Source organism: Equus quagga, chromosome 3, assembly GCF_021613505.1.
Source record: "Equus quagga isolate Etosha38 chromosome 3, UCLA_HA_Equagga_1.0, whole genome shotgun sequence".
Classification (NCBI taxonomy): Eukaryota; Metazoa; Chordata; class Mammalia; order Perissodactyla; family Equidae; genus Equus; species Equus quagga.
Genome location: NC_060269.1, coordinates 28,725,587 through 28,751,407, shown reverse-complemented (window position 1 = coordinate 28,751,407; position 25,821 = coordinate 28,725,587). Strand labels below are relative to the sequence as shown.

The following is a 25,821-nucleotide window of genomic DNA, read 5'->3' as shown; positions in this document are numbered from 1 at the left end:
AGATGATTTCCAAAAATAGGACAATGAAGATAGGAATCAGAAGTATTTCAGGAATTGAGTTCTATATTAAAAAGGTTTAATTTTACCAATAAAATGCCTAAGAGTAATAAGGTTTTTAAGAGGGAGAATTTACTGATCCAGGCAGGAACCAGTTGGGAGTTAAACTTTACAAAGATTTAGGTTACAAGCTACAGTTCTTCTTAGTATTGTGATAGTATTGTTAATGTTGAATAAGAATGTCTCTTTAATAGATTACATTCTAATTGTCAACATTGTCCTCCCCCCTCTTTTAAAGTAAAATTTATTGGTTTAATTTACATACAGTGAAATTCATCCTTACATTTTCTTGAGTTTGACAAATTCATACCATTGTCTAATCATTATAAATCAAGGTATAGAACATTTCTATCACTCCAGAAAGTTTCCTTGTGCCTTTTGAGGTCATCTTCTTCCCACTGATCTGTTTTCTGTTCCTACAGGTTTACCTTTTCTTGCATGTCATGTAAATGGAGTCACCCTTCCTCTTTCTGATCTGTTAGGTTGTTTAGAGATGGTGCTGCAATAGCATGCCAGATAACTGACCCCTCTGCTGATACAGCTTTCTCACAAATTAGGAATTGCATTAAGAAGCAATTAAAGGAGAAAAAAGGAACACAATCTATTGGAAAATTGTAAAAAAGAGTTTGTCGGAGGATTAGTAAATATATTTAATTTATACGACATATTTAAAAAGGACCGATTCAGGTGAACAGTTTTCACGTTTTAGATGGAAAACTAATAAAATCAATACAATTCCTTGGACCCCAGTTGTAAAACAATAGGTGAATCATAATCCTTGATTCATTAAACACTTAAATAATTAGCCCAAGCCTAGCTGTTGTTTATTTTTCATAATATAATAAACACACATGAATCTGTCCTTTAATATGAGAACTAGAATCTTAATAAGAATTCACATCCTATTTACCCAGGTATACCTTAATATAATTTATTTTAAAATCTTTAATAGAATTTTGGTTGTGTATATTAATTAGTAAGAGTTCCTCCCCGCCCCCCCCCCCTTTTTTTTTGGAGGGAGGGGAATAACTTTTCCTAGTCTCTTGTCTTTCAGTTTTGTTTTTGGTTTCTGTTGTTATGAATTTAAAAAGATTTTGGTGTAGTCAAGTTTAATAATCCTCTGTTTTTTGCTTTCCAAGTCTTATCCGGTAATTTTTCCTTAAGTGTGAATTCATGAAGATATTCTACTAATTTAAAAAAACATTTTGTATATTTAGGTCTTTAGTATACTTGTAGTAAGCCCTCATGGTCTAGTGGTTAAGATTTATGCTCTCACAAAATGTGTTGCTGTGATGCTGAAAGCTGTGCTACTGGTATTTCAAGTACCGGCAGGATCATTCATGGTGGACAGAATGCTTCCAGATTAAGACAGACGAAGAAGAAGGGCCTGGCCACTCACTTCTGAAAAAATTGGTCATGAAAACCCTATGAATAGCAGTGGAGCATTGGCTGATACAGAGCTAGGAGATGAGAGGATGGTGCAAAAAGACTGGGTAGCATTCCGCTCTTCTGCAAACACGGTTGCTAGGCATTAGGATCAACTCAACATCACTAATAATAACAAAGTACACCTGTAATTTATTGTGAATGGTGAGAGGTAGTGATTTAATTTTTTATCTTGTCCCAGCATCATTTACTAAGTACTCTTTTTTTTCATTGATTTTTAACTGCCTCTGTCCTACACAGTCATGCGTGGTTTAATGATGGGGATACATTCTGAGAAGTATATTGTTGGGCAGTTTTGTCATGTGAACATCATAGAGTGCACTTACAGAAATCTAAATGGTATAGCCTACTACACACCTACGCCATGTGTGGTACTAATCTTATGGGACCACCGTTGTATATGCAGTCCGTCGTTGACTGAAATGTTGTGATGTGGCACATGACTACATTAAGTTTCCAACATGTATGGGTCTCTTTCTGGCCTCTATATTCTGTTCCATTGGTGTATTTGACAATATCTATACCATTATTTAGGCCTAATTATTGTAGACTAGGTAGGGCAATTCTTCAGGAGGGTCTTGGCTAACTTTTGCCCTTTGCTCTTTTATATACATCTATTTTTTACTGTCTTTGTCAAATTTTTTGTAAAAGCCTCTTGGAATTTTTCACTGGAAATATATTGAATGTGTTAGATGAGTTTGGTGAGAACTGACATCTTTAAGATATTGAGCTTTCCTATCCATGAAAATGGTATGTCCATATAAATAAGACTTCCTTAATTCCTTTCAGCCAGTTTTATGATTTTCTCCATAGAGGTCTTTGTATGTCTTTTGTTAGATTGGGTCTTAGGTATCTTATAGTTTTTGTGTTTTTTTTTTTTTTAAAGATTGGCACCTGAGTTAACAACTGTTGCCAATCGTGTTTTTTTTTTTTCTGCTTTATCTCCCCAACTCCCCTCCCCCGGAACCCCCGCACACAGTTGCATATCCTAGTTGCAGGTCCTTCTAGTTGTGGCTCATGGGACGCCGCCTCAACGTGGCCTGACGAGCAGTGCCATGTCCACGCCCAGGATCCGAACCCTGGGCCGCCGCAGCGGAGCGCGCGAACTTAACCACTCGGCCACGGAGCCGGCCCCTTTTGTGGTATTTGTAAATGATATCCTTTTAAAAAATTATATTTTCTGTTTGTCTCTGGTATATAGAAAAAGTTGATTTTTACATATTAATCTGTACCCACACACCTTGCAAACCCTCTTATTCTAATATTTGAAGATTCTTTTGGATTTTCTATGTAGATAGTCTTATCATCTGCAAACAATGATAGCCTCATTTCTTCTTTTCCATTTCTTATGTCTTTTAATTTTTTCGTATCAAACTCTGCTAATTAGGATTGCCAGTGAGGTGTTGAATTGAAGTGGTAATGGTTTGTATATTTGTTCTGTTCCCAGTACCAGGGGGATAGTTTTAAATATTTTGTCGTTGAGTCTTGGCTGCATTTTTTTAAACTATAAAAATCTTATTAATTGCTTTTTTATTGCATCTACCAAGATGATGTATTAATTATCTATTGCTGTATACAGATTACCTACAACATTTGTTGGTGGAGATGTGGAGAAATTAGAACATTTATACACTGGTGATGCAAATGTAAAATGATGTAGCTACTTTGGAAAACAGTTTGGTGTTTTCTCAAAATGTTAAACATAGAGTTACTGTATGTTTCAGCAATTCCACTCCTAGATAGATACCCAAGAGAAATGAAAACATATGTCCATGCAAAAACTTGAATGTGAATTTTCATAGCATTATTCACAATAGTCAAAAAGTGGAAACAACCAAAATTTGCATAACTGATAAATGGATAAATAAAATGTGATATAGCTATGCAATGGAATATTATTCAGCAATAAAAAGAAATGAAATACTAATACATGTTACACGTAGATGAATATTGAAAACATTATACTAAGTGAAAGAAGCCTGTCACAAAAGTCCACTATGTAGACTGTAGAATTATATAGTTCTGTTTATATGAAATGGCCAGAACAAACAGATCTCTAGAGATAGAAAGCAGATGATTGGTTCCAGGGACTAGGGGTTGGGGAAGGATGAGAGGTGACTGCTAATGGACATGGGATTTTTGGGAGGAGTGCAGAAAATGTTCTAGAATTAGATTGTGGTGATGATTGCACAACTTTGTGCATATACTGAAAACCATTGAATTATATACTTTAAGTAGGTGAACTGTATGATATATTAATTGCATCTCAATAAAGCTGTTTGAAAAAAGGTGAGTGTGTATATAATTGACCTGTAAGATAGCTAGGAATTGGCCAAATGGGCAAGCAAGCGAAGGATATTCAAGACAAGAGAGAGAAGAATATAGAGAACTACAGGGGCTGGCCCCATGGCCGAGTGGTTAAGTTTGCGTGCTCCGCTCCAATAGCCCGAGGTTTCACCAGTTTGGATCCTGGACGCGGGCCTAGCACCACTCATCAAGCCATGCCAAGGTGGCGTCCCACATAGCAGAACTAGAAGGACCTACAACTAGAATATACACTGGGGGACTTTGGGGAGAAGAAGGAAAAAAAAACGATTGGCAACAGGTGTTAGCTCAGGTGCCAGTCTTAAAAAAAATAAATAATAAAGAATATAGAGAGCTACAAACAACGGTGGTATAAAGTTAGATGGAGGGAGTAAAGGAAGATGAGGCTGGACAAGTGAACATAGATTAGATTTGTGATTCCCATACCTGAGCATATCAGATTGAACATTTCATCACTTCTGAGAAATAGACCTAGACCCCTTGCTTGTTCCTGCTAAATCAGGATGCTTGCAAAGAGGTTGAGATTTCATCCTGCAGGTGATGAGGAAGTATTAAAGAATTTTGAGAGGGGTGTGACATTATTCAATCTTGGATCACCCTGATATTGCAGTAGATGGACTGGAAGGGAGGGAAGATTAGTGGCAAAGAGGCAAGTTCTGAGGCTATTACAACAGTATAGAAAAATGATAATAAGGAAACCCAACTAGGGCAGAGGATGTGAGATTAGAGAGTGTGACGGTGTTGATGGAAAGGAGCCGCGATGACTTCAGGATCTCTTCTTTAGGCAACTTGTGTGGGTGCTGGGTAGCTTACTGAGCTGACCACGATCGGAGAGGTAATACTTTTAGGGAGGCAGCAGAGAAAAAAATGAGTTTAGCTTGAAACATGTTGGACTTCTCCCACATTTTTCACTATCATATTTAATGGCTGTTCCAGGTGCTCTGAGTGATATCTTTGGATTCATTCTTGACTCTTCTGTGTCTCTCACACCCCACATCCAATTTGCTGCAAATCTTGTCTATTTTATCTTCAAAGTATATCTAAAAGTTGACCATTTTTCACTTTCACCAGAACCTATCACTCTGGTCCTAGCCACTATCATTTCTCACCTAATCATTATAGTAACTTCTTAACTGATCTCCCTGCTTCTGTGCTTGTCCCCTTGTCTGTTCTCACACCAGCATCTGAATGATCCCCTTAATAATCAGGTCATCTTTCTGCATAAACCCTCTTTCTCCCTCGAGTAAGTCAGAGTCCTCACAGAGGGTCTACATGGCTCCCTCCCCTTACCTCTTTGTCATCATTTTCTATTCTTTCTTCCTGTTGCTCGCTTCACTCCAGCCATATTGGCCTCTTTGCTGATCTTTGAACTAGTCAGGTGTACTCCCTCTTGAAGGTCTTGAATTTTCTCTTTCCTTTGGCTAAACCCTCTTCCCCCAGTTGTTGACACAGTTCACTCCTACTTTCAGGTCTTTACTAATATGTCACTTTTTCACTGAGTCTTCTTTGTCCATTCAACTTGGAATTGCAGCCCTCTTCCCTGACAAATTCTTTTCTCCCTTTGATTCATTTGTTTCCTTAGCTTTTATCACCAGCTAGATTTGTGCTATACATATTTTGCCTATTTTCATCTTTCCTCACTGGAATTTAAGATCTGTAAGGACAAGAACTTTTGCTTTATTCACTGCTTTACCTCTGCCACTGAAAACTGTGCTAGCAGATACTAGGTGCTCAGTTAATATTTGTTGTATGACTGAATTAATAATGGAGTGCCTGGAATACCCTGGAATAGATGCTTACCATTTATTTGTACTCTATTTAATTTCACAAAGAAGTAGAGGCAAGGAAGTGTCTAGTAGACAAACTGGACCCCATAAAATGATTTAGACTGGAAGAGAGATTTGAGTGAAGCCATGGAAGTACATGAGATAGTTTAGAGAGAGTGTAAAGAGTCAGAAGAGGACTGGGATGGGATCCTGGAAACACCTACATGTAAGGTTGACCACAGAGTAGTACTGTCCTTAAACTTTGCCAAGTGGGAACCCTGCTCTGGGCCTTCTGCTTTAGAGGTCCTCATCTGGCCTTCCTCCACCTCCACTCCTCTTGATAGGATGAGCATTTTGGGAAGCCAAGGGAATTAGTCCATCTGGCACATATTTCTAGATCAAGCACTGAGTATTTGAACCCCAGAATTCTCTGCCCATGTTGCCTCTCACAGGCTTCTTCCCTGATTCTTTCCACTCTTGACTGTACTACATTTATGGGCCAGGCCTAAGGGATGGCCAGGGAGCAGCTATTTGCAGGCATGTGGCCACAGCTGGGACGTGTGGGCTGGGATGTCCACATGTATGTGTATGAGGCTCCTTGTAGTATGGCATGGAGCCAAAGGTGGGAAGAGAAAAAGGGACAGGCTGCAGGCCAGGGGAGGGGACATGGTCCTCCCAGACCCCCATAAAACTTAAAGGAGTCTGAGAATCCCAAATCAGAAATCTCCTTTAAGGTAGTTATAAAAGTGTGTGTGTCAACATAGAGGGATAGAATATAATTTAACAGCTTGTTAGCTTCATTTATAGCTTTAAAATATTTAGGCTTATAGTATGTGGGCTTCCATTTGTACTCTTGCCTCAAGCCCTTTGAAAAGAGGGGTGGGCCTGCAAGAGGGAACTGAAAAGGAGTAGCCAGAGTTGCAGAAGATAAATTCAAGATAGAGTTTAAGGAGGGAATGATCAACAGTGTCAAGTGCTTCAGAGACATTAAGTTCTATGAAGACAGAAATGTATCCATTGGATTTGACAACCAGAATTCAGTAAAAATGTCAATTGGTGGTGACGGATGCCAAACTTCCATAGAAGGAGGAATACCTGAGAAATTAGGAAGTGGAGACAGAATATAGAAGATTGTTTTTCTAGAACCTTATCTGGGAAAGGAAGGAACTAGAACAGTAGCTAGAGGGGTATGCAGGGTCATGGAGGAAGACTTTCCCGTGTATAAGATGAGAGAGGCTTGTAAATATTTAGATGTTGAGGGAAGAGACCCAATGTTAAGTAAGAGAAGGTTAAGGAAGAAGAGGGAATAATTGATGGAGGGAGGCCTGAGATCCAGTGCATAGATCAATAGATTAGCCTTTGAAAGGAGGAGGGCTATTTGAGGAGGCTTGGGATGTGTATGGATGCTAAGTTTGAGCGTGAGAGCAAGAAAATGACTTAATAAGCAATACTATATTGTTAACATTGTTTTATAGTTTTTTGGGTTAATCTTTTAAACCTTGATTTTATACTCCTGGGGATCTGGGGTTATACCTGCAAGCACTTGTTAAAATCCTGTTGGTGGATTGAAATACGGCTCATATTATGGGGCATAGGCTGTGTGTGTTGGATCTGCCCCTACTCAATAATTGTTATTTAGTGGTGACTTAAAATTTTGTTTGATAAAAACTTTTGATTCTTCCAAAGCCTAGAAACTATTTCTTTATTATGTTCATTGTATAGTGTGTGTCATTAGGCTTTGGAGATGGCTTGTTTTAATAAGTACATACTGTCTGAATCACACCTATTTTGGGCAAAATATTTTTTAATAGAATTATATTAATACTGTCTTTCCCTCCCCCCCACTAGTAGTTCCAAAGAACTGCTGGTTTATATTTTAGCTCTTGCCAAGTTGTGAAAAGAGTGAAGGATGCTTAGACTACTTAACATTCAAATTGTAAGTAAAATTTATTTCTGCTGTTATTATCAATATGTTTAGAAAACAGTAATTGAAAATAGTCATTAGCTTATATGATAATAGGGAGCTTTAGTGTGATGGGACTGTGGATTTTTCTTAATTTTTATTTTTAAGATACAAATATTTCCTATTCCATTTTCTCTCGATAAGATCAAAACAGAGACTAATAGTACTGAATTAGTCTTACATAGTGAGGTGAAGTTTCTCCTTATTTTCAGGCATTTCTTTTTATTGTAGAAGGTTATGGAAGTTGTTATTTTTTTTCTATATCTGTGTGGTACCGGTAGTCAATATAGGGCATAATATTAATGGAATGATTTATTTGAAATTTATATTCTTTCCTCTTTAAATATGCTCAGTTTTTCTGCATTCTTTAATTTTTATATGAAAAAAATTCTAAGAATAAATCTCTAATGTCTCTATGAAAAATTTAAATACACAAAATCCAATAAAATGTAACTTTTTAGGAATAGTCTAGTGCATAAATCTAGATGATGCATGTACTGGCATTCATCTTTACTAGGGGCAGAAAAAGCTTGAATTATGTTTACTTGAAGCCATTTGCTATATTGCATTTTGAACCAATAACAAAAGAATTATTAAGAGAATGATAAAGTAATATTAAAGGTATTCCAAGTGATTTCGTTACCTTATTTTCAAACCACTCTATTTGAAATTATAAGCAACTCAGATTAATCTGTTTTACACTCCTTGTAAAGTACTCAAAATGTGAACACAAAATGAGATTGCTACCATAAGCAAAAGACAGTTCTAATTATATTATTCAAGTAAACAAATCAAATGAGCCAAAGAAGAAGAATGAAATATTTACAAACCAATAAATCATTTAATTTGTTAAATAGGCAAATAATTTTAGAAGTTATCTCAGTCTGGCACATTTTATGTGTGCAGGGCATTAAAGATTTTAAAAATTTCTACCAAAATATTGCAGGAATAAAAGTACATCTTCATAAAGGGAGAAAGTTATAACATTTTATGTCTTAGAATGTAAATATCATAATGTTACCTATGTGCAGTAGCTTGGTAAGACATTATTTCAATATATTCTAGAAGTTGACAACTCTGAGAAGTAGAATGCTGGTTACTGCCCTCATTTGAGAGGGCTGTGTAAGCTTGTCTCCTTTCTCTTAATTTACAAAAATGTTAAAAATTAGATTGCAAAATAGGTTGTGCTTTATATCCTTCCTGTATATTTTTAATAACTTTTCAAATTCTTCCTCTTTTTAGGCTCTCTGGTTAATCATCTTTAGAAGACTGGATTTCTGGATATCTACTCCACTCCATCTCTACTGACTTTTAAAAATGATAATGCAAAGCTGTAATACTGGCAGTCATCCATGAACTTTTAATTACATTGATTAATAGAGTTTGAAGCTTCCTCAGGGAATAAACAATGGCATCAGCAGTGGTTGACAGTGGAGGTTCTATTTTGGAGCTTTCCAGCAATGGAGTAGAAAATGAAGAGGTTAGGCATCCAATGTATTACATTTCTGTTTTGTTTATAGAAATCAATGCATGAACTGATTTTGAAATTAATGGAAAGTAGGTAGTTGAGAGTAGAAATGTACAATGCACGAAATTGTACATGTATATGTCATGTGTCCTCATATAATTTAGGTAATAGAAGGTTGAGGAAAGTCCTGCCAGGCTCACCTCAGTTGTTGGAACATGCATATCGTAGAGTGAATTGGGAGTAAAAAATTGAAAGAAAGAAACTGTAGTATTAGTTGAGAGAGAGTTTTAAATTCCTGATAAAATCCATTGTTTTGGATTATAGAGTATATAGGTATATACTGTACCTGAATACCTAAATTAGATGCATCTTAAATTAGAATTTTGTGTCTCCTTTAGTTGTCATCTTTATTTTTTGGTTATTCTGTTATATCTAATTAGTGTGGAAATCCATCATATTTTAAACCAATATATACACTTAAGAATTTAGATAATCTGTAAATCAGAAAACAAATTCATGTTTTGAAATTTTATACGTGTAGAATTTTGCATCATTAGCATATTTGGTTATTTTCTTATTATTGATAATTTTAAAGAATAAGAGATGAGAATATAGAAAAATAACAGTACCAGAAATATATACACTTCCAGGACCTGGCTTCTGTTCCCACCATTCAGTAAAGACTGAATATTGGGAAGGATCTAAATTAAAATGTAATAATGCTCTGACAATAAGGGACAGATACTTGGTCAGAGATAAGGTGGGAAAATGGAGAGTTTACTGTATTGAAAAATCTGTTTTCTCTGTATTCTGTGAAAGATGCTGCTGTTATAGTGGTATAGTGGGAGACATGACTGAGAAACAAGTTAAAACATCAGGCCATGTGTTCTGGAGTCTGTGTTCTTTTTCTGTCTTGCTTGGTGTCTGCTCAGTCTTCCAGGATAGCTATGGACAGATTCAGTGGAAAGAGGATAAAGTTGAAGGTACTCCTTTTCCTTTGTTCTCAGTGGCCTTGGTAACTCAAATGTTCCTGTCATAATTGAATCTAAAACTGGTTCAAAGTCCTTTAAGAGAAGCCACAGCTACAGAACATACTTTACTGTCATAATCAATTTCTACTTCTTCCTTGAAGATTCTCTTTCTGAGTGATCACTTCCAGGTATGATTCACCAAAGAGGTCAGGGACTCATGGGACTTCCATCTCCTCCTGCATCACCCAGACCAATTATTGCTTCTACGTTAAGTGCTTTCTCTTTAGTCTATAGTTTTACTCTGTTGGTGTTAACCCTGTGAGAGGAGCCGCCAAGAACTATACGCAGAATATATTTACTTTGTGCTGATTGGGTACTGTTAATAGGGGGAAAAGAGTAAGACAGTTTGTTTCTGGAAGACTCCTTATATTTTTCTTCCTTTATGTGGAACTCCAGGTGTTCATGGCCTGGAGAACTGATTATTATGGAAGAAAGAATCTGATAAATGAATTCATTTTACCAAGGCACTATTAACTAATGATTTATGTGGTACCCTTATAGGGTGGTCACAGGCATTTTAGGTAACGTGGCACCAGAGTTGGAGAAACTATTCTTGGGGAATTTTTCCTTCAGATTATACTATGTAGGTGCCCACTTACTTTCATTCGTTTGTTCCGCCAACAAATATAAATTAACCATTTACCTAGTGTCAGATACTTTTTTGGGCACTGAGGATAAAGTGTTTCAGAATGACTGTTGAAGAATAAATTGGGCTAGAGATGGCTGGAGAGGTGGCAGGGGGTATTTTAATTAGGGTGGTCAGAGAAGGCTTCTCTGAAGAGGTGGCATTTTAGTTTATACCTAAAGAAAGTGAAGGATTGGACCATAGAAATGTTGTATCTGAAATATCTTCTAATTTTACCAAGAGAGTTTTGGGGAAAGTGGTATTTGAAGGATAGAGTTTTGTCTTACAAGAAACTTTGCAGGAATGTGTTTCATACACACACATACACATATATACATATATATATTCGTATACATATGTATACACACACACACAATAATATCTATACTCTAAAATAGATAGGAGGGTAGGGTGACAAAATGACCTGTCAAGATTTTATAATCAAAGTTCCAGAATCTGAAGAAAAAATAAATGTTTAAAAAGTGGTGGGCATTTGGAAAGTTATTAATAATTTTCAGGGTTTATTTTTTGTAACTTTATTCCTGTTTATAAAAGTAATATATTTCATAAAATTAGGATAATTGTATTTCTGACAAAGATACCAAAAATGTAAACTACAATCTTACTAGTGAGTGTAGATGCAAAAATCATAAAGAAACAGTAATAAATATAGAAAGTGCAATCATATCTTAAAAAATCCAATTACCAAATAGGATTTAGATATACAAGGATAATTCAATTTGAAGAAAACCATTAATATTATATATATTCCTACTAATATATGTGACGTATGATATGTTAGAAGTGATAAAATACTTGATAAAATGGGATTCTATGAAATTCAATATCCATTCCTGATAAAAACTCTTAATAATATAAATATAAATGTATATTTGGTCCTTAACATTATAAAAAAATAACTGTTACAAATGAACAGCCAGAATTCTGTTTAGTGGTGAAGTACTGGAGTATTTCCTTTAACATTGGAAAGAAGACAAGTGTGGGCACTATCGTTACTATTATTTAATATTTTCCTACCATTAAGCAAGATAATGAAAAAATATATAAATATTATAAGGGAGACCTAATTATTTTATGCAGATAATGTGATTCTCCACCTGGGAAAACCAGAGGGAATCTGCTGAAAACCCATTAGAACTAATAAAAGTGAGTTTGGTGGGTACAAAATTGACATAAAAAATAACTAGCTAGCTTTTGTAAGGACTGTAATTAGTTAGAAGAGATTATGGAAAATAAGATCCCTTTCAGAAAATTAACAACAAAAAAAAAATGTTGAGGAATAAATGTAGAAGATATATGGGATTTGTTTGAAGAAAATTAATTAATGATACTGATGTACGTGAAGGAAGACTGTAGTAAATAAAGAGATATAGTTTGTAATTGGATTCCAGAGATGAGAAGAGTCAATATTGTGGAGGATGTCAGTTTTCCCCAGTTAATCTATATATTTAATTCCATCTCTATCAAATAGTAGAGTAAGTTTAGGAGAAATTGATTATATGAACCTAAAGATTGTATATTCATGAATAGCCAGAGCAGTTTTTGAAAAGGAAATGCATAGCAGGTAGGTCTCATAGAAATGGAGAATTAATCCAGAAGAAATAGAAAAGGGATTTAAATATATTTTTAAAAACACAGTGAGTACAAGTTTTAGAGGGCATCTGCTTTCAGGCAAACAAGATTGGGAGTTCTTCCACTTCAGATTGTGATGGAATAACTGAGACCAGACTTATATTCCTACAATAAACAATTAGGAAAATGAGCAAAACATAGGAAACCACAGTTTTGAAACATTGGTGCTCTGTCTGAATGTTTGTGTCCCTCCAAAATTCATATGTTGAACCCTAACTCCCGAAGATGATAGTATTAGGTGGTAGGGCCTTTGGGCATGCACTTAGGTCATGAGAGAGAAACCTTTATGAATGGGATTAGTGCTCTGATAAAGTCTCCAGAGAGATCTCTTGCCCCTTCTGCCATGTGAGGCTACAACAAGAAGTCTGTGACCCAGAAGAGGGCTCTCACCAAGTCCTGCTGGCACTCTGATCTTGGACTTCCAGCATCCAGAACTGTGAGCAATAAATTCCTGCTGTTTATAAGCCACCCAGTTTGTGGTATTTTGTTATAGCAACCTGAATGGACAAAGACAAGTGGACAACAAGCAGCGCAGGATCATGCTTCCTGAGAGAAGAGAACTCTATGATTGCACTGGCTTATTGCTTTGAGCCACTTTCTGGACCACAGAATGAGAAGGAGGAACCTAAGCAGAGTGTAACAGTCTCACTGAATTGAGGAAACAAAATTGGGAATTGGGAGAGGCTAATGCAACTAATTTGAGGAGCAGAGTATCTGAGAGGAAGAAGCTGCCCAGAGGAAGGTTATTAGAACTCTGCTTCAGGGTCCCCTAGTCTTTAGCTGAATGAGCTGCTTAGGTGTGGTATGCAACTCCGTGAAGCCAGTCAAAGAATGATCAGAAAGGTGTAAACTCAGTAATTTAGAGTTCACTCAGGGCTGGGAGATTAGAGTTCCAGCCAGTTAGATTGGAGGGTCCTTGTTAAATGTTCAGGCATCCGTTAGAGACTCCAGAAGGGTCATGCTTTACAGTAGCGCTAAACTAGCGCTAGAATAAAGGGTAGTCCAAACTTGCCCTAAAAAGGTTTAAAAACAGGCCTTGAAAGTTGATCCATAAGTAACTTAATTATCTGTCGTAGTAAACATTATTAAAATAAGAGAACACATTGCACCACCCAACAATGTAAAATTTTACATGTCCAGCACCTAACAATATTAAATGCAAAGAAGCAGCAATAATGTAACCTATAATTTGGAGGAAAAAACTGTCAATGAAAACAAACACAAACGACAGAGATGATGAAATTAGCAGATAAGACTTCAAAACAGCTGTTATAAGTATGCTCAAGAAGTTGAAAGAAAACACGAACCTCAAACGAGAGGCATAATTGACATAAAAGAACCAAAAGAAACTTCCAGAAATGAATATATACTGTCTGAAAAGGAGAATTTACTGGATAGGATTAAAAATAGATTAGGTACTACAGAAGAAAAGACCAGTGAATTTGGGGGCCGGCCCCATGGCTGAGTGGTTAAGTTCACGCGCTCTGCTTCAGCGGCCCAGGGTTTTACCGGTTCGAATCCTGGGTGCGGACATGGCACAGCTCTTCAAGCCATGCTGAGGCAGCATCCCACATGCCACAACTAGAAGGACCCACAACTATGTACTGGGGGACTTTGGTAGAAAAAAGGAAAAATAAAATCTTAAAAAAAAAAAACTAGTGAATTTGAAGAAAGCAATAGAAACTACGTTATGAAGCACAGAGGAAAAAACTGGAAAAAAAAAAAAGATTAGGTTGCCTGTGGGACAATATCAAGTTGTCTAACATACTTGTAATCTGAGTCCCAAAATGGAAGGAGAGGAGGAGAACAGAAAAAAAAATGAAGAAATGGCCATAAAATTTTTCAAGTTTACTGAAAAGTATAAACCCATAGATCAGAAAATCTTTTTTTTTTTTTTTGAGGAAGATTAGCCCTGAGCTAACATCTGCTGCCAATCCTCCTCTTTTTGCTGAGGAAGACTGGCCCTGAGCTAATATCCGTGTCCATCTTCCTCTACTTTATGTGTGGGACGCCTACCATGGCATGGCTTGCCAAGTGGTGCCATGTCCGCATCCGGGATCCGAACTGGCGAACCCTGGACTGCTGAAGCAGACCATGCAAATTTAACGCTGTGCCACCAGGCTGGCTCTGATCAGAGAATCTTAAACCCCAAGGAAGATAAAGCAGAGAGCAAATAGACACTGAGGCACATCATAATAAAATTGCTGAAAGCCAATATCAGAAAGAAAATCTTAAAAGCATCCAGAGAAGAAAATTCATTACATACAGAACAACAAAGATAATATCTACAGACATTTTGACTGAAACTATGCAAGTCAGAAGATAATGAGTTCTTTAAAATGCTGAAAGACTAAAACAACCTATAATTATATATCCAGTGAAAGTGTCCTTCAAAATGAAGCTTTTTTTCAGACCAATAAAAGCTGAGAGAATTTATCACCAGCAGCCTTATAGGAAATGTTAAAAATAAAAGATATTCTTTAGGGAGAAGGTAAGCGATACCAAATGGAGACTTAGATCTACATAAAGGAATGCAGAGCACTGGTTAATGTATGGGTAAGTGTAAAGTACTTCTAGAAATCAGTTTTTAACTTTTTAAAAAGATAATTGTTTAAAACAGAAATAATAATGTATCGTGGAGTTTACAATGTGAAGAAGTAAATGTATGACAATAATAGAGCAAAGGATGAGAGGAGGGAATTGGAAAAATGCTGTTGTAAGCTTTTTACCTTAGACATAAGGTAACACTGTTTGTAGGAAAACTGTGGTAAGTTAAAAAGCATATTGTAAAATCTAGAGAACCACTAAAAAACAAAGCAAAGAGGTATAGATAATAAGCCAGTATTTGAATTAAAATGAATATTAAAATGTAGTCAATTCAAAAGAAGACAGAGAAGGGCCAGGCCCAAGTGGCCTAGTGGTTAAGTTCAGTGCACTCCACTTTGGTGGCCTGGGTTCGGTTCCTGGGTGTGGACCTACACCACTCTGTTAGTGGCCATGCTGTGCTGGTGGTCCACATACTTAAAAAACAAATAGAGGAAGGTGGGCACAGATGTTAGCTCAGGGCAAATCTTCCTCAGCAAAAAAACAAAAACAAAACAAAAACAAAACCCCACAAGTAAATAAATAAATGAAACAATGAAGAAAGAGTAGGATAGTAGATTTAAACCCTGTTTTATTGATAATATTAAATGGAAATATTTGAAACAGTCTAATTAATATTCAGATATTATCAAATTGTGTTAAAAAAAGCCAAACCTTTTTATGTTTCATACAAAAAATTCATTTTAAGTTTAACAACATAGTTTAAGAGTAAAAGTGTGGAAGTAGATATACCATGCAAACATTAGTCAAAGAAAGGCTGAAGTGGTTTTAGGACAAGAGTATTACCAGGGATGAAGATAGACATTTCATAAAGGACAAAAGGACTGTTTTGTCAAGAAGACTTAACAGCCCTAAATGTGTATACTCAATATTATAACTTCAAAACATATGAAGTGTAAACTTACAGAACTGAAAGGAGAAATAGATAAATCCACAGTACTAGTTGGAGATTGCAGCATTCCTCTCTCAGTAGTTAGTAGAACAATTAGACAGAAAATCGTTGAGGAGATAGTAGCCTTGAACAACATTATCAACCAGCTTCACCTAACGGAGATTTATGGAACACTCTAACAGCACCAGAATATGCATTCATTTCAAATGCACGTGAACAGTGATCCAAGATAGATCATATGCTGGGCTATATGTCTCAACAATTTTATTTTATTTATTTTTTTTTGAGGAAGATTAGCCCTGAGCTAACATCTGCCTCCAATCCTCCTCTTTTTGCTGAGGAAGACTGGCCCTGAGCTAACATCTGTGCCCATCTTCCTCTACTTTATACATGGGACGCCTGCCACAGCATGGCTTGACAAGTGGTGCATAGGTCCACACCCAGGATCTGAACCTGCGAACCTGTTGCCACCAAAGTGGAATGTGCAAACTTAATCGCTGCACCACCGGGCTGGCCCCTCAACAATTTTAAAAGGATGGAAATCATACAGAGAAAGTTGTCTGACCAAGGCAGAATTATATCAGAAATTAAAAACAAAAAGATACTTGCAAAGTCTACAAATATTTGGATATTAAACAGCTCGCCTTTATATAACCCTTGGGTTAAAGAATAAATCACAAGAGAAATTAGAAAATATTCAAACTGAATGAAAGTGGAAACAGTATGTCAGAATTTGAGGGGTGCAGCTAAAGCATAACTTAGAGGAAAAATTATAGGTTCAAAACTTATACAGTCATGCATCGCCTAATGACAGATGCATTCTGAGAAATGCATTGTTAAGTGATTTTGTTATTGTTGAACACCATAGAGTGTACTTAGAAAAACCTAGATGGTATAGCCTACTAACACCTAGGCTCTGTGTTACTAATCGTATGGGGCCACTGTTGTATATGCAGTCTGTTGTTGACTGAAACCTTATGTGATGCATGACTGTATAAGAAAAGGAGAAAAGTCTGAAATCAATCATTTAAGCTTTCACCTCAACAAGCTAGAATATGAAAAGCAAATTAAAGACTAAGAAGAAGGGAGGAAATAATAAAAATAAAGAGTCAGTAAACTAGAAAGTGGACAATAGGGAAATTAAACCAGAAGCTGGTCCTTTGAAAAGATTAATAAAATTGATAAATCTCTAAGTAGACTGCACAAGAAAATAAAAAACAGAAGGCAAAAATTACTGAGCCAGCCCTGATGGTCTAGTGTTTAAAGTTTGGCACAGTCCGCTTTGGTGGCCCAGGTTTGGTTCCTGGGCATGGAACCACACCACTTGTCTGTCAGTAGCCATGCTGTGGCAGCGGCTCACATAGAAGAACTAGAAGGACTTACAACTAGAATATACAACTGTGTACTGGGGTTTTGGGGAGGAAGAAAAAACAAAAAGGTGGAGGATTGGCAACAGATGTTAGCTCAGGGCAAATCTTTCCCAGCAAAAAGGAAAAATTGCCGATATCAGAAATGAAAGAGATATTACTATATATATTAAATGTTATGAACAACTTTATGTGAATAAGGTTGACAACTTAGATGAAATGGACAAATTCCTTGAAAGTTATTCCAAAAGAAATAGAAAGTGTGAACAGCCCTCTATCTTTTAAATAAATTGAATTCCTAATCAAAATCTTTTTTGCGAAGAAAAATCCAGGGTTAAATGGCTTTACTGATGATCTACCAAGCATTTAGGGAAGAAATAATACCAATCCTACACAACTTCAGAAATAGAGGACAAGGGAGCATTTCCTAACTCATTTTATGAGGCCAGCATTACCGATACCAAGACCAGACATAGATATTGTAGGAAAAGAACACTGCAAACCAGTTTCCTTCATAAACATAGAAACAAACATTTTTTTTTTTTGCAGTTTTTTTTGGGGGGTTATTGATAGGTTACAATCTTGTGAAATTTCAATTGTACATTAATGTTTGTCAGTCATGTTGTAGGTGCACCACTTCACCCTTTGTGCCCACCCCCCACCCCACCTTTCCCCTGGTATCCACTAAACTGTTCTTAGTCCATAATTTTAAATTCCTCATATGAGTGGAGTCATACACAGATTATCTTTCTCTCGCTGGCTTATTTCACTTAACATAATTCTCTCAAGGTCCATCCAGGTTATTGCAAATGGAATGATTTTGTTCTGTTTTGCAGCTGAGTAGTATTCCATTGTATATATATATCACAACTTCTTTATCCATTCGTCTGTTGCTGGGCACTTAGGTTGCTTCCACGTCTTGGCTATTGTAAACAGTGCTGCAATAAACATTGGGGTGCATAGGACTTTTGGGATTGCTGACTTCAAGCTCTTTGGATAAATACCCAGTAGTGGGATGGCTGGATTGTATGGTAGTTCTATTTTTAATTTTTTGAGGAATCTCCGTACTGTTTTCCATAGTGGCTGCACCAGTTTGCATTCCCACCAGTAGTGTATGAGGGTTCCTTTTTCTCCGCACCCTCTCCAACATTTGTTGCTGAAACAAACATTCTTAATAAAATACTAGCAGTCAAATCCAGCAGCATATAAAAAGGATCATATGTCCCAAATGGGGTTTCATCCAGGGAGGTAGGTTTAATCAATCAATGTAATTCATCATATTAACAAAAAGGAAAAAAGTCATGTGATCATATCAGTAGCCACAGAAAACATATTTGCCAAAATTCAACACCTGTTTATTATACAGATTCCCTAAACTAGTAATAAAGGGCACCTTCCTCAGCCTGATGTGTGCACCTGTGAAAAACCCACAGCTAACACTATACTTAATGGTGTAAGACTGAATGTTTTCCTGTTAAGGTTGATAGCAAGGCACAGATGTCTGCTCTAACCACTTCTATTCAACATTGCACTGGCAGCATTGCTACAGGGCAAGAAAAATAAGACCCACAGATTGGAAAAGAATGAATGAAACTGTATTTTCTAAATAATGCAGTTGTGCACATAGAAATTGCTAAGAAATCTGCCCAACTGTTGGAACTAATAAATTTAGAACAGGTGACTGTACAAATCAATTGTATTTATATATACTAGCAAAATACAATTGGAAAATGAAATTTTAAAAGCAATATTATTTAACAGAGCATCAAAATAGCATAGGGATAAGTTTAATAAGTGAAAGATCTGTACACAGAAAACTAAAAAAATATTATTGAGAGAAATTGAAGACCTGAATAAATGGAAAGACATAACCGTATTTATGGTTTGGAAGACTTATGGTTAAGAAGAAAGTTAGAGGGCTTATACACCTGATTTATGGACTTATTCTGAAGCTCCAGTAATTGAGACCGTGTGGTATTGGTAAACCAACAGACCTGTAGATCAGTGGAACACAATATAGATCCACATAAGGCTGATTGATTTTCAATAATGGTGCTAATGTAATTCAGTAGAGAAAAGATAGTCTTTTTAACAAACGATAGTGGAACAATTGTATATCCATATGCAAATAAATGAACTACAGTGCTTTCTCACATCTTGCACAATGAATAACTCAATTGATGACAGAATTGAATGTTTAAACTATAAAAACTTCTAGAAGAAAACACAGGAGAGAATTTTCTTGACCTTGAAATAGGCAATGATTTCTTAGATTAAACACAAAAAACATGAACTTTAAAAGAAAAAAATGAATTGAACTTCATTTAAATTTAAAATTTTGACTATTTAAAAAATTCCATTAAGAAAATGAGAAGGCAAACCAAAGATTGGAAAAAAAATATTTGCGCTATATATACTGACAAATGACATATTCAGAATATATAAAAGAATAAGTTGGAGATAATCCATTAAAATGGGAAAAAGATTTGTGAATAGATAATTATAAATGGCCATAAACACATATAAAAATGTCCAATATTATTAGACTTCCAGAAAAAGGCAAATTAAAACCACAAGGAGATACTACTAAATACTTAAACAGAATGGTGAAAATTAGAGTGATACCACATGTTGGAAAGGATGTAGAGCAACTGAAACTCTGACACACTGCTAGTGGGAATGTAAAATAATATAACCACTCTGGCAAATAACTTGATAGTCCTTTTAAAATGTACAGTTTATCATAAGCTCTAGTAATTTGACTCCTAGGTAAATATGGAATATAACGGAAAGGAAGGAAGGGAAGAGCAGGGACGTTAATAGGAGCATTACAACCTTAAGAAGACAAGTGAATGGATAAACATTTAATATATCCACACAGTGGAATTCTCAGCAATAAAAAGAAATGAATACCTGTATGTGCAACAACATGTATGAATTTCAATATTATGTGAATTTAAAGAACTCAGACATAAAAAAGCACAAATTGTTGATTCCATATATAAGAAATTTTAGAAAAGGCAAATTTATGGGGTTAGAAACTCAGATTGGTGGTTGCCTAGACCCGTTTGGGTGGGCGGGTAGGGGAGTATGTGGTAGTTGTGGTGAGGGTTTGACTGGTATAGGGAGTGCAAGGGAGCCTTTTGGGGTGATGGAAATGTTCTGTTTCTTGATTGTGATGGTAGTTACAGGGATGTCTACATTTTTGAAAATCCATAGAACTGTACACTTAAAATAGGTGCATTTTATTTATATAAATATACCCAGGTAAAGTCAATTAAAAATTATTTGTTTTATCTGTTGAGATAGATTCTCTAGCAAGTTTTATATTATGCAAATGGTATTTGTTTTTAAAGTTTTCAAATTAGTCCTATTGGCTTTAAGATTTTTTTGTTACTGTTCCATTTATTATTTTTAAATAAAAAAATAGAATTATTTTGATTTTTCTTCTTAGTTGTACAGGATGATTGTAAAAAACAACTCCGACATACTGAGAAAACGGAAATCCCTTTATCTGCTCACCTCTCTCTTACTGGGTTATTAATAGTTTGAGATATATTTTTCCAGACTTTTTAATGGATATGTAAGATAAATATTTACGTAAATGGTCTCATACAGTAGTATTGTTCTGTTACCCTTCCCCCGCCCCCCCACTTGTTTGTATCATGGATTTTTTTCCATGACAATACATAAGATGTCTGCCTTAACCAGTTTTAACTGATGCTGAATAGTCAGTCATTGTATGGATATGCAATAGTTATTTAGTCCATTTCTGATGGGTTTATGTTTTTCTTTTCTGTATTGTGAACATCTTGGTTAGGGAACTTGTCTTAAAACTTTACATAGCAAGCACACTTTTTATTTTAGTGACATATTTATTTGGAATGACTTCTGGGGGTAAACAGTTGGAGGGAGATTAGTCCCCCAGAGCCTGTCACGTTGTATGTTTCATTTTTGATAAAGCTTTGAAAGTGGTCTTAGTCTCCACAAAAGAAAAAAGTGGGAAACAAATTAATGTATTTTTAATATACTCCCGAATTTCATGTCTTTCAATATATTTTTAACATACAGTGATAAAGGATTACAGTACCACTATCTTCAGCCATTTTATAGGATTTGTCTTTGGAAACTTCTGATACCTGGAAAGCAATGACTTGAATGCATTATAAAAGGACTTTTTAGGTGAACACTGCAGTGTTGCACTAGTCCTGCCTTTAATTTAAACTAAGAATCTCTCTCCTTGAAGTTTTTGAGATCACTGTTAGTGCTTATAGTAGGGTTGCCATATAAAATACAGGCTGTCCAGTTAAACTTCAGGTAAACAACGAATAACTTTTTACATTAGGGATATCCCAAATGTTGCATGGAACATTCTTATACTTAATATTTGTTGTTTATCTGAAATTCAAATTTAACTGGGTATCCCATGTTTTCATGTGCTAAGGGTGACTACCTTAGCTTATAGGGAACTAGGTAGGTTGTACCAAGACCTGCTGAATCTGCGTTTCCTGTGTTTTATTTTGTTTTATTTTTTTATTTTTTTAAAGATTGGCCCTGAGCTAACATCTGTTGCCAATCTTCTTCTTCTTTTCTTCTCCCTAAAGCCCTCCAGTACATAGTTGTATATTCTAGCTGTAGGTCCTTCTAGTTTTGCTTTGTGGGATGCCTCCTCAGCATGGCTTGATGAGTGGTACTAGGTCCACGCCCAGGATCTCAACTAGTGAAACCCTGGGTCACCGAAGCAGAGTGTGAACTTAACCACTTGGCCACAGGGCTGGCCCCATTTCATGCATTTTAATTATTGCATGTTTTGTGACTTGAGCAAGATTATAGTAATCGTAAGTAAAATAACCTAGTGGAAATGTAAGTTTTTACTATATTATTATAAAACAAAGACTCCTGATTCCTTCCTTTTCCACCCTCCTTTCCCAATAAGCTCACTCCTCTACACAGTACAAAGCAGTAATTATCTGTGTATCTGTATGCTCTGGCCTCTAGTCCCTAGTATTTGGCAGAAAAAAACCTCATGAAGTTATTTGCTGTTATAGATTAGCAGATGTTGACTCTATGAATACCTGTTAATATTAAAATTTGTTGAGCTTTGTAATTCTTTGAATGAAGCTACAAATAATTAAATGCCACTTCAGTTTATATGAAGTGCATGTTGATGAGGAGGATATGAAAGTTGACTAAGATGTGGATTCTTGCTCTCAAACATCTTACTGTCTTGTCAAGGAGTTGGATATATAAACAGATAATTATAATACAGGATGATGAACAGTGATAATATTAGGCAAACAACTTGTTCTAGAAATACCTGGGATGGAAAAATTGATGCAGATTGGGGGATTCTGGAAGACTCCCTGGAACTGAGCCCTGAGTGGATGAAAAGGATTTAGACAGATATGGAAGGTAATTTCAGGCTACAAAATGAATGTGAGCAAAAGTCATAGAAGCTTTCACATTTGGCAATTAGAACAAGGCAAATAATCAAACAGCTATGTGAAGTAATGTAGGGAGAAAGGCTGTGAAGGTGTTGTATTAGTTTCTTGGGGCTGCTGTAACAAAGTACCATAAACTGGGTGGCTTAAACAGTAGTTAGTTATTGTCTCACAGTTCTGGAGGCTAGAAGTTTGAAATCAAGGTGTTGGCACAGTTGGTTCCTTCTGAGGGCTGTGAGGGTGAAGCTCTTCTGTGCCTCTCCTCCCAGCGTTTGGTAGTTTCAGGCGTTTCTTGGCTTGTAGATGCTGTTCCCCTGTGTCTTCACATCATCTTCTTTCTGTATGTCTCTCTCTGTCCAAATTTCCCCGTTTTATAAGGACACAGTCATATTGGATTAGGGCTCATCTTAACTGGATCATTTGCAAAGACCCTATTGCCAAATAGGCAGGTTCACAAGTTCTAGGGGTTAGAACTTCAACATCTTTTAAGGGGACACAATTCAGTTCTTAACAGGTGGGTTGAGGGTTTTATTTCAGAGTATTGAAAACCATTGTTTAGTATGTTTAGCTTTCCTTTTAGACAAATGGGGAGTCATGAAAGCTTTTTGTACAAACAAGTAATACAAACAATTCTGATTGTCATGTGAAAAGATGTACTCCAAAGTTGAGGGCAAGTAGTAGGCTTGAATACTGTTACTATCGTTACAATATAATAATAGCTATCACTAACAGAGTACATACTCTCTGCTAGACACGAAGTACTTTGTGCATATTTAATTTTCAAGAGACTTTGCGAGGTATGAATAATCTCTTTTTTAAATATGAAGATACTGAGGTTTAGAGAAGGACACAGTGGGGGAAGTGGGGGAGATGTTGAGAGTTTGTTCCATTTTGACATGTGAAGCTGAAGTATTGGTTGAATATTCCTGGAGTGATGTTAAGTTGGAAGTTTAAAGTTTCCTTCTGGATTTCAGGAGATGGGTCAGAGAGGAAGACATATATTTAGTAATCATCAGCATAGAGGCTCTATTTGAAACTTTAAGAACGAGTGGGCCTGCATGGGAAGGTAGTATAGAGTAAAAAGAAGGGAGATGCTGGGGCAGAACCTTAGTAAGTTGGCTACATTTGAGTCACTGGAGATGGAAGAGTCAGAGGAGATGCTTGAAAGTAGAGTGGTAGAAAGAGCACAAAAAGATGGAAGAAATAATTTTTAAGACGAGGTGATGGTCAGCGTATAAGAGTCTACGGAAAGGCAAAGGAGGGTGAAAGCTGAAAGAATTTGGCCCCTGTTGACTTTTTGAGAGAATTGTTTCAGTGAGGTAGTGGAATCCAGATTACAAAGTACATGTAGATAATGAGTCAAGGAGTCACACTGTCCTTTTGAGAGGTGTATACAAGTATAAGAAGCAAAGATCTGGAGTTTAATTAAAAGAAAGAATTGAATTTTTTCTTGAGTAAAAAATATTTTTGCTTTTGTATGGTTAAAGAGAAGGAACCATTGAAATAGTAAACAAAACAAAACCCAGCGAAGATATAAGAGAGAGGAGAGTGGGTCCAGAATTCTACTTGGTGGGGAAGAGTATAGATAGAGGAATTGGCCTTGTACAGAATTCTAGTCCTCAAGTATTTCATAGTTTAGAAAATTTGATTTATATCCTGCTGGTAGGGTGGGGGAGGGGAGTTGATAACATAAAATAATCTCAGACTAATGTTACTATTAAAAATACCATTAGATTTCAGAGGAGTGAAAGGAGTTTAACTCCCTTGGATTATATATAAATATTTACTGCCTAGGTCAATACTAGTTCAGATGCTACTTATGATGTTTCTTTCTGAGTTTCTGTTGAGTGGAGACCTCATCAGTCTTTACCTGTCCCATGCTTCTGCTTAACAGCAATTTTATAGCTACGTGGTGCTGCCTGGAGGCTTTGGTTATAAAGCTGAGCAAGAAGCGTGGAGATTCAACTGTTCATATATCCAATTTGTGGGAAAGACTTTTTTTAACATTAAAAAAGTTGGTCTTACATTTTTTGCCTTATACAGAGTAGGAAATTCAATGTTAATATTCAGCATGTACTTTCTTTTTTTAAATTTTACTGTATCTTTGTTTTGTAATTTATCTAAATTTTTTTGTGAAATATTTCATACAAAATGAAGAATGTATAAAATATATATATTTCAGTTAAGAATAACAAAAAGAATACATATTACCTATCACTCAGGTTAAAAAATAGAGATTAGTAGTATTGAAAATACTAAGTGTGCCCCTCTCTTATATCCCCATCGCTGTCCTCAGAGGTGCCATTATCCTGATTTATGTGTTATCATTCCTTTACTTTTCTTTATAGTTTTATTGTCTGTGGATATATTCTTAAACAACATATTGTATACTTTGGAAAAAATGAATAATGTACCAAGCTAACTGAGTTAGGGAAGGCCAGCATTGCTGTAGTTAGATGAAGGCTTCCAGGAAAAGGGCTGACTATCAGGCATCAGGTTCACTGAGTTTGAAAAGCTACTCGGGTAATCAGTAAGCAATGTCATGAGTTAGTTCTTGGAAACATAAAGCCATCTTGGTCACGTATCTGGCAGTGCTACAGTATGGACCTGGTATTGCAGGTTTGTTCAGCAAGTATATGGTCACATGAGAAGAGTGCAGTTCTTTATTTTTGGTTAGTAAGCTCTTCGTGGTCTTCTTCCAACACTTAGGAGTAGATCAAAGCGGAACACATCTGAGAGGTAGAATGAGTGTTCTCAGCTGATCCAGGTAGCAAGGCAAGGTGGAGTGAGTAGGTACATCAAGGCAGCCAAACATAAATAAAAATTTGGAATAGGCTTATCTGGGCATTGTATCCTTACAAACAATGTCATTGGTTATCTTGGTGATCACAGTTTACCATGTTGTATCAGGAGTCACATTGCTACAGTATGGACTGGTTACCCTTTAAATCCAGTGCACAGCTGGCATCCTGGAATCTCTCTTCACAGTCCTCCTTGAAGATTAGAATTGTCTCTGTCCCATGTTGGATCTCCTACATTCTGTATCCTAAGTCCTTGTCTTTATTAAAAATTTACTCTTTTTTTGATGGACTTACATGTTCCAGTTGCTTCTTGAGAAAGAATGCATAGAGAGTAAATATTTTGAGATCTTTCATGTCTGAAAAAATACCTTTATTTTACTTT

General features: G+C 36.1%; 1 protein-coding gene across 4 annotated transcripts in view; it reads left to right on the top strand.

Annotated features, from left to right (window-relative positions):
- ELF2 (E74 like ETS transcription factor 2) overlaps window positions 1-25,821 on the top strand; it is a 99,744-nt gene that overhangs the window by 22,014 nt on the left and 51,909 nt on the right. For 3 of the 4 annotated variants that reach the window (XM_046657255.1, XM_046657252.1, XM_046657254.1), the window contains exons 2-3: window positions 7,443-7,530; window positions 8,800-9,037. In XM_046657255.1, coding sequence (XP_046513211.1) covers window positions 8,966-9,037 — 72 coding nt within the window. In that variant the 5' untranslated portion in view covers window positions 7,443-7,530; window positions 8,800-8,965. The remainder of the gene's footprint in view (window positions 1-7,442; window positions 7,531-8,799; window positions 9,038-25,821) is intronic. The other variant, XM_046657253.1, reaches the window with a different exon arrangement.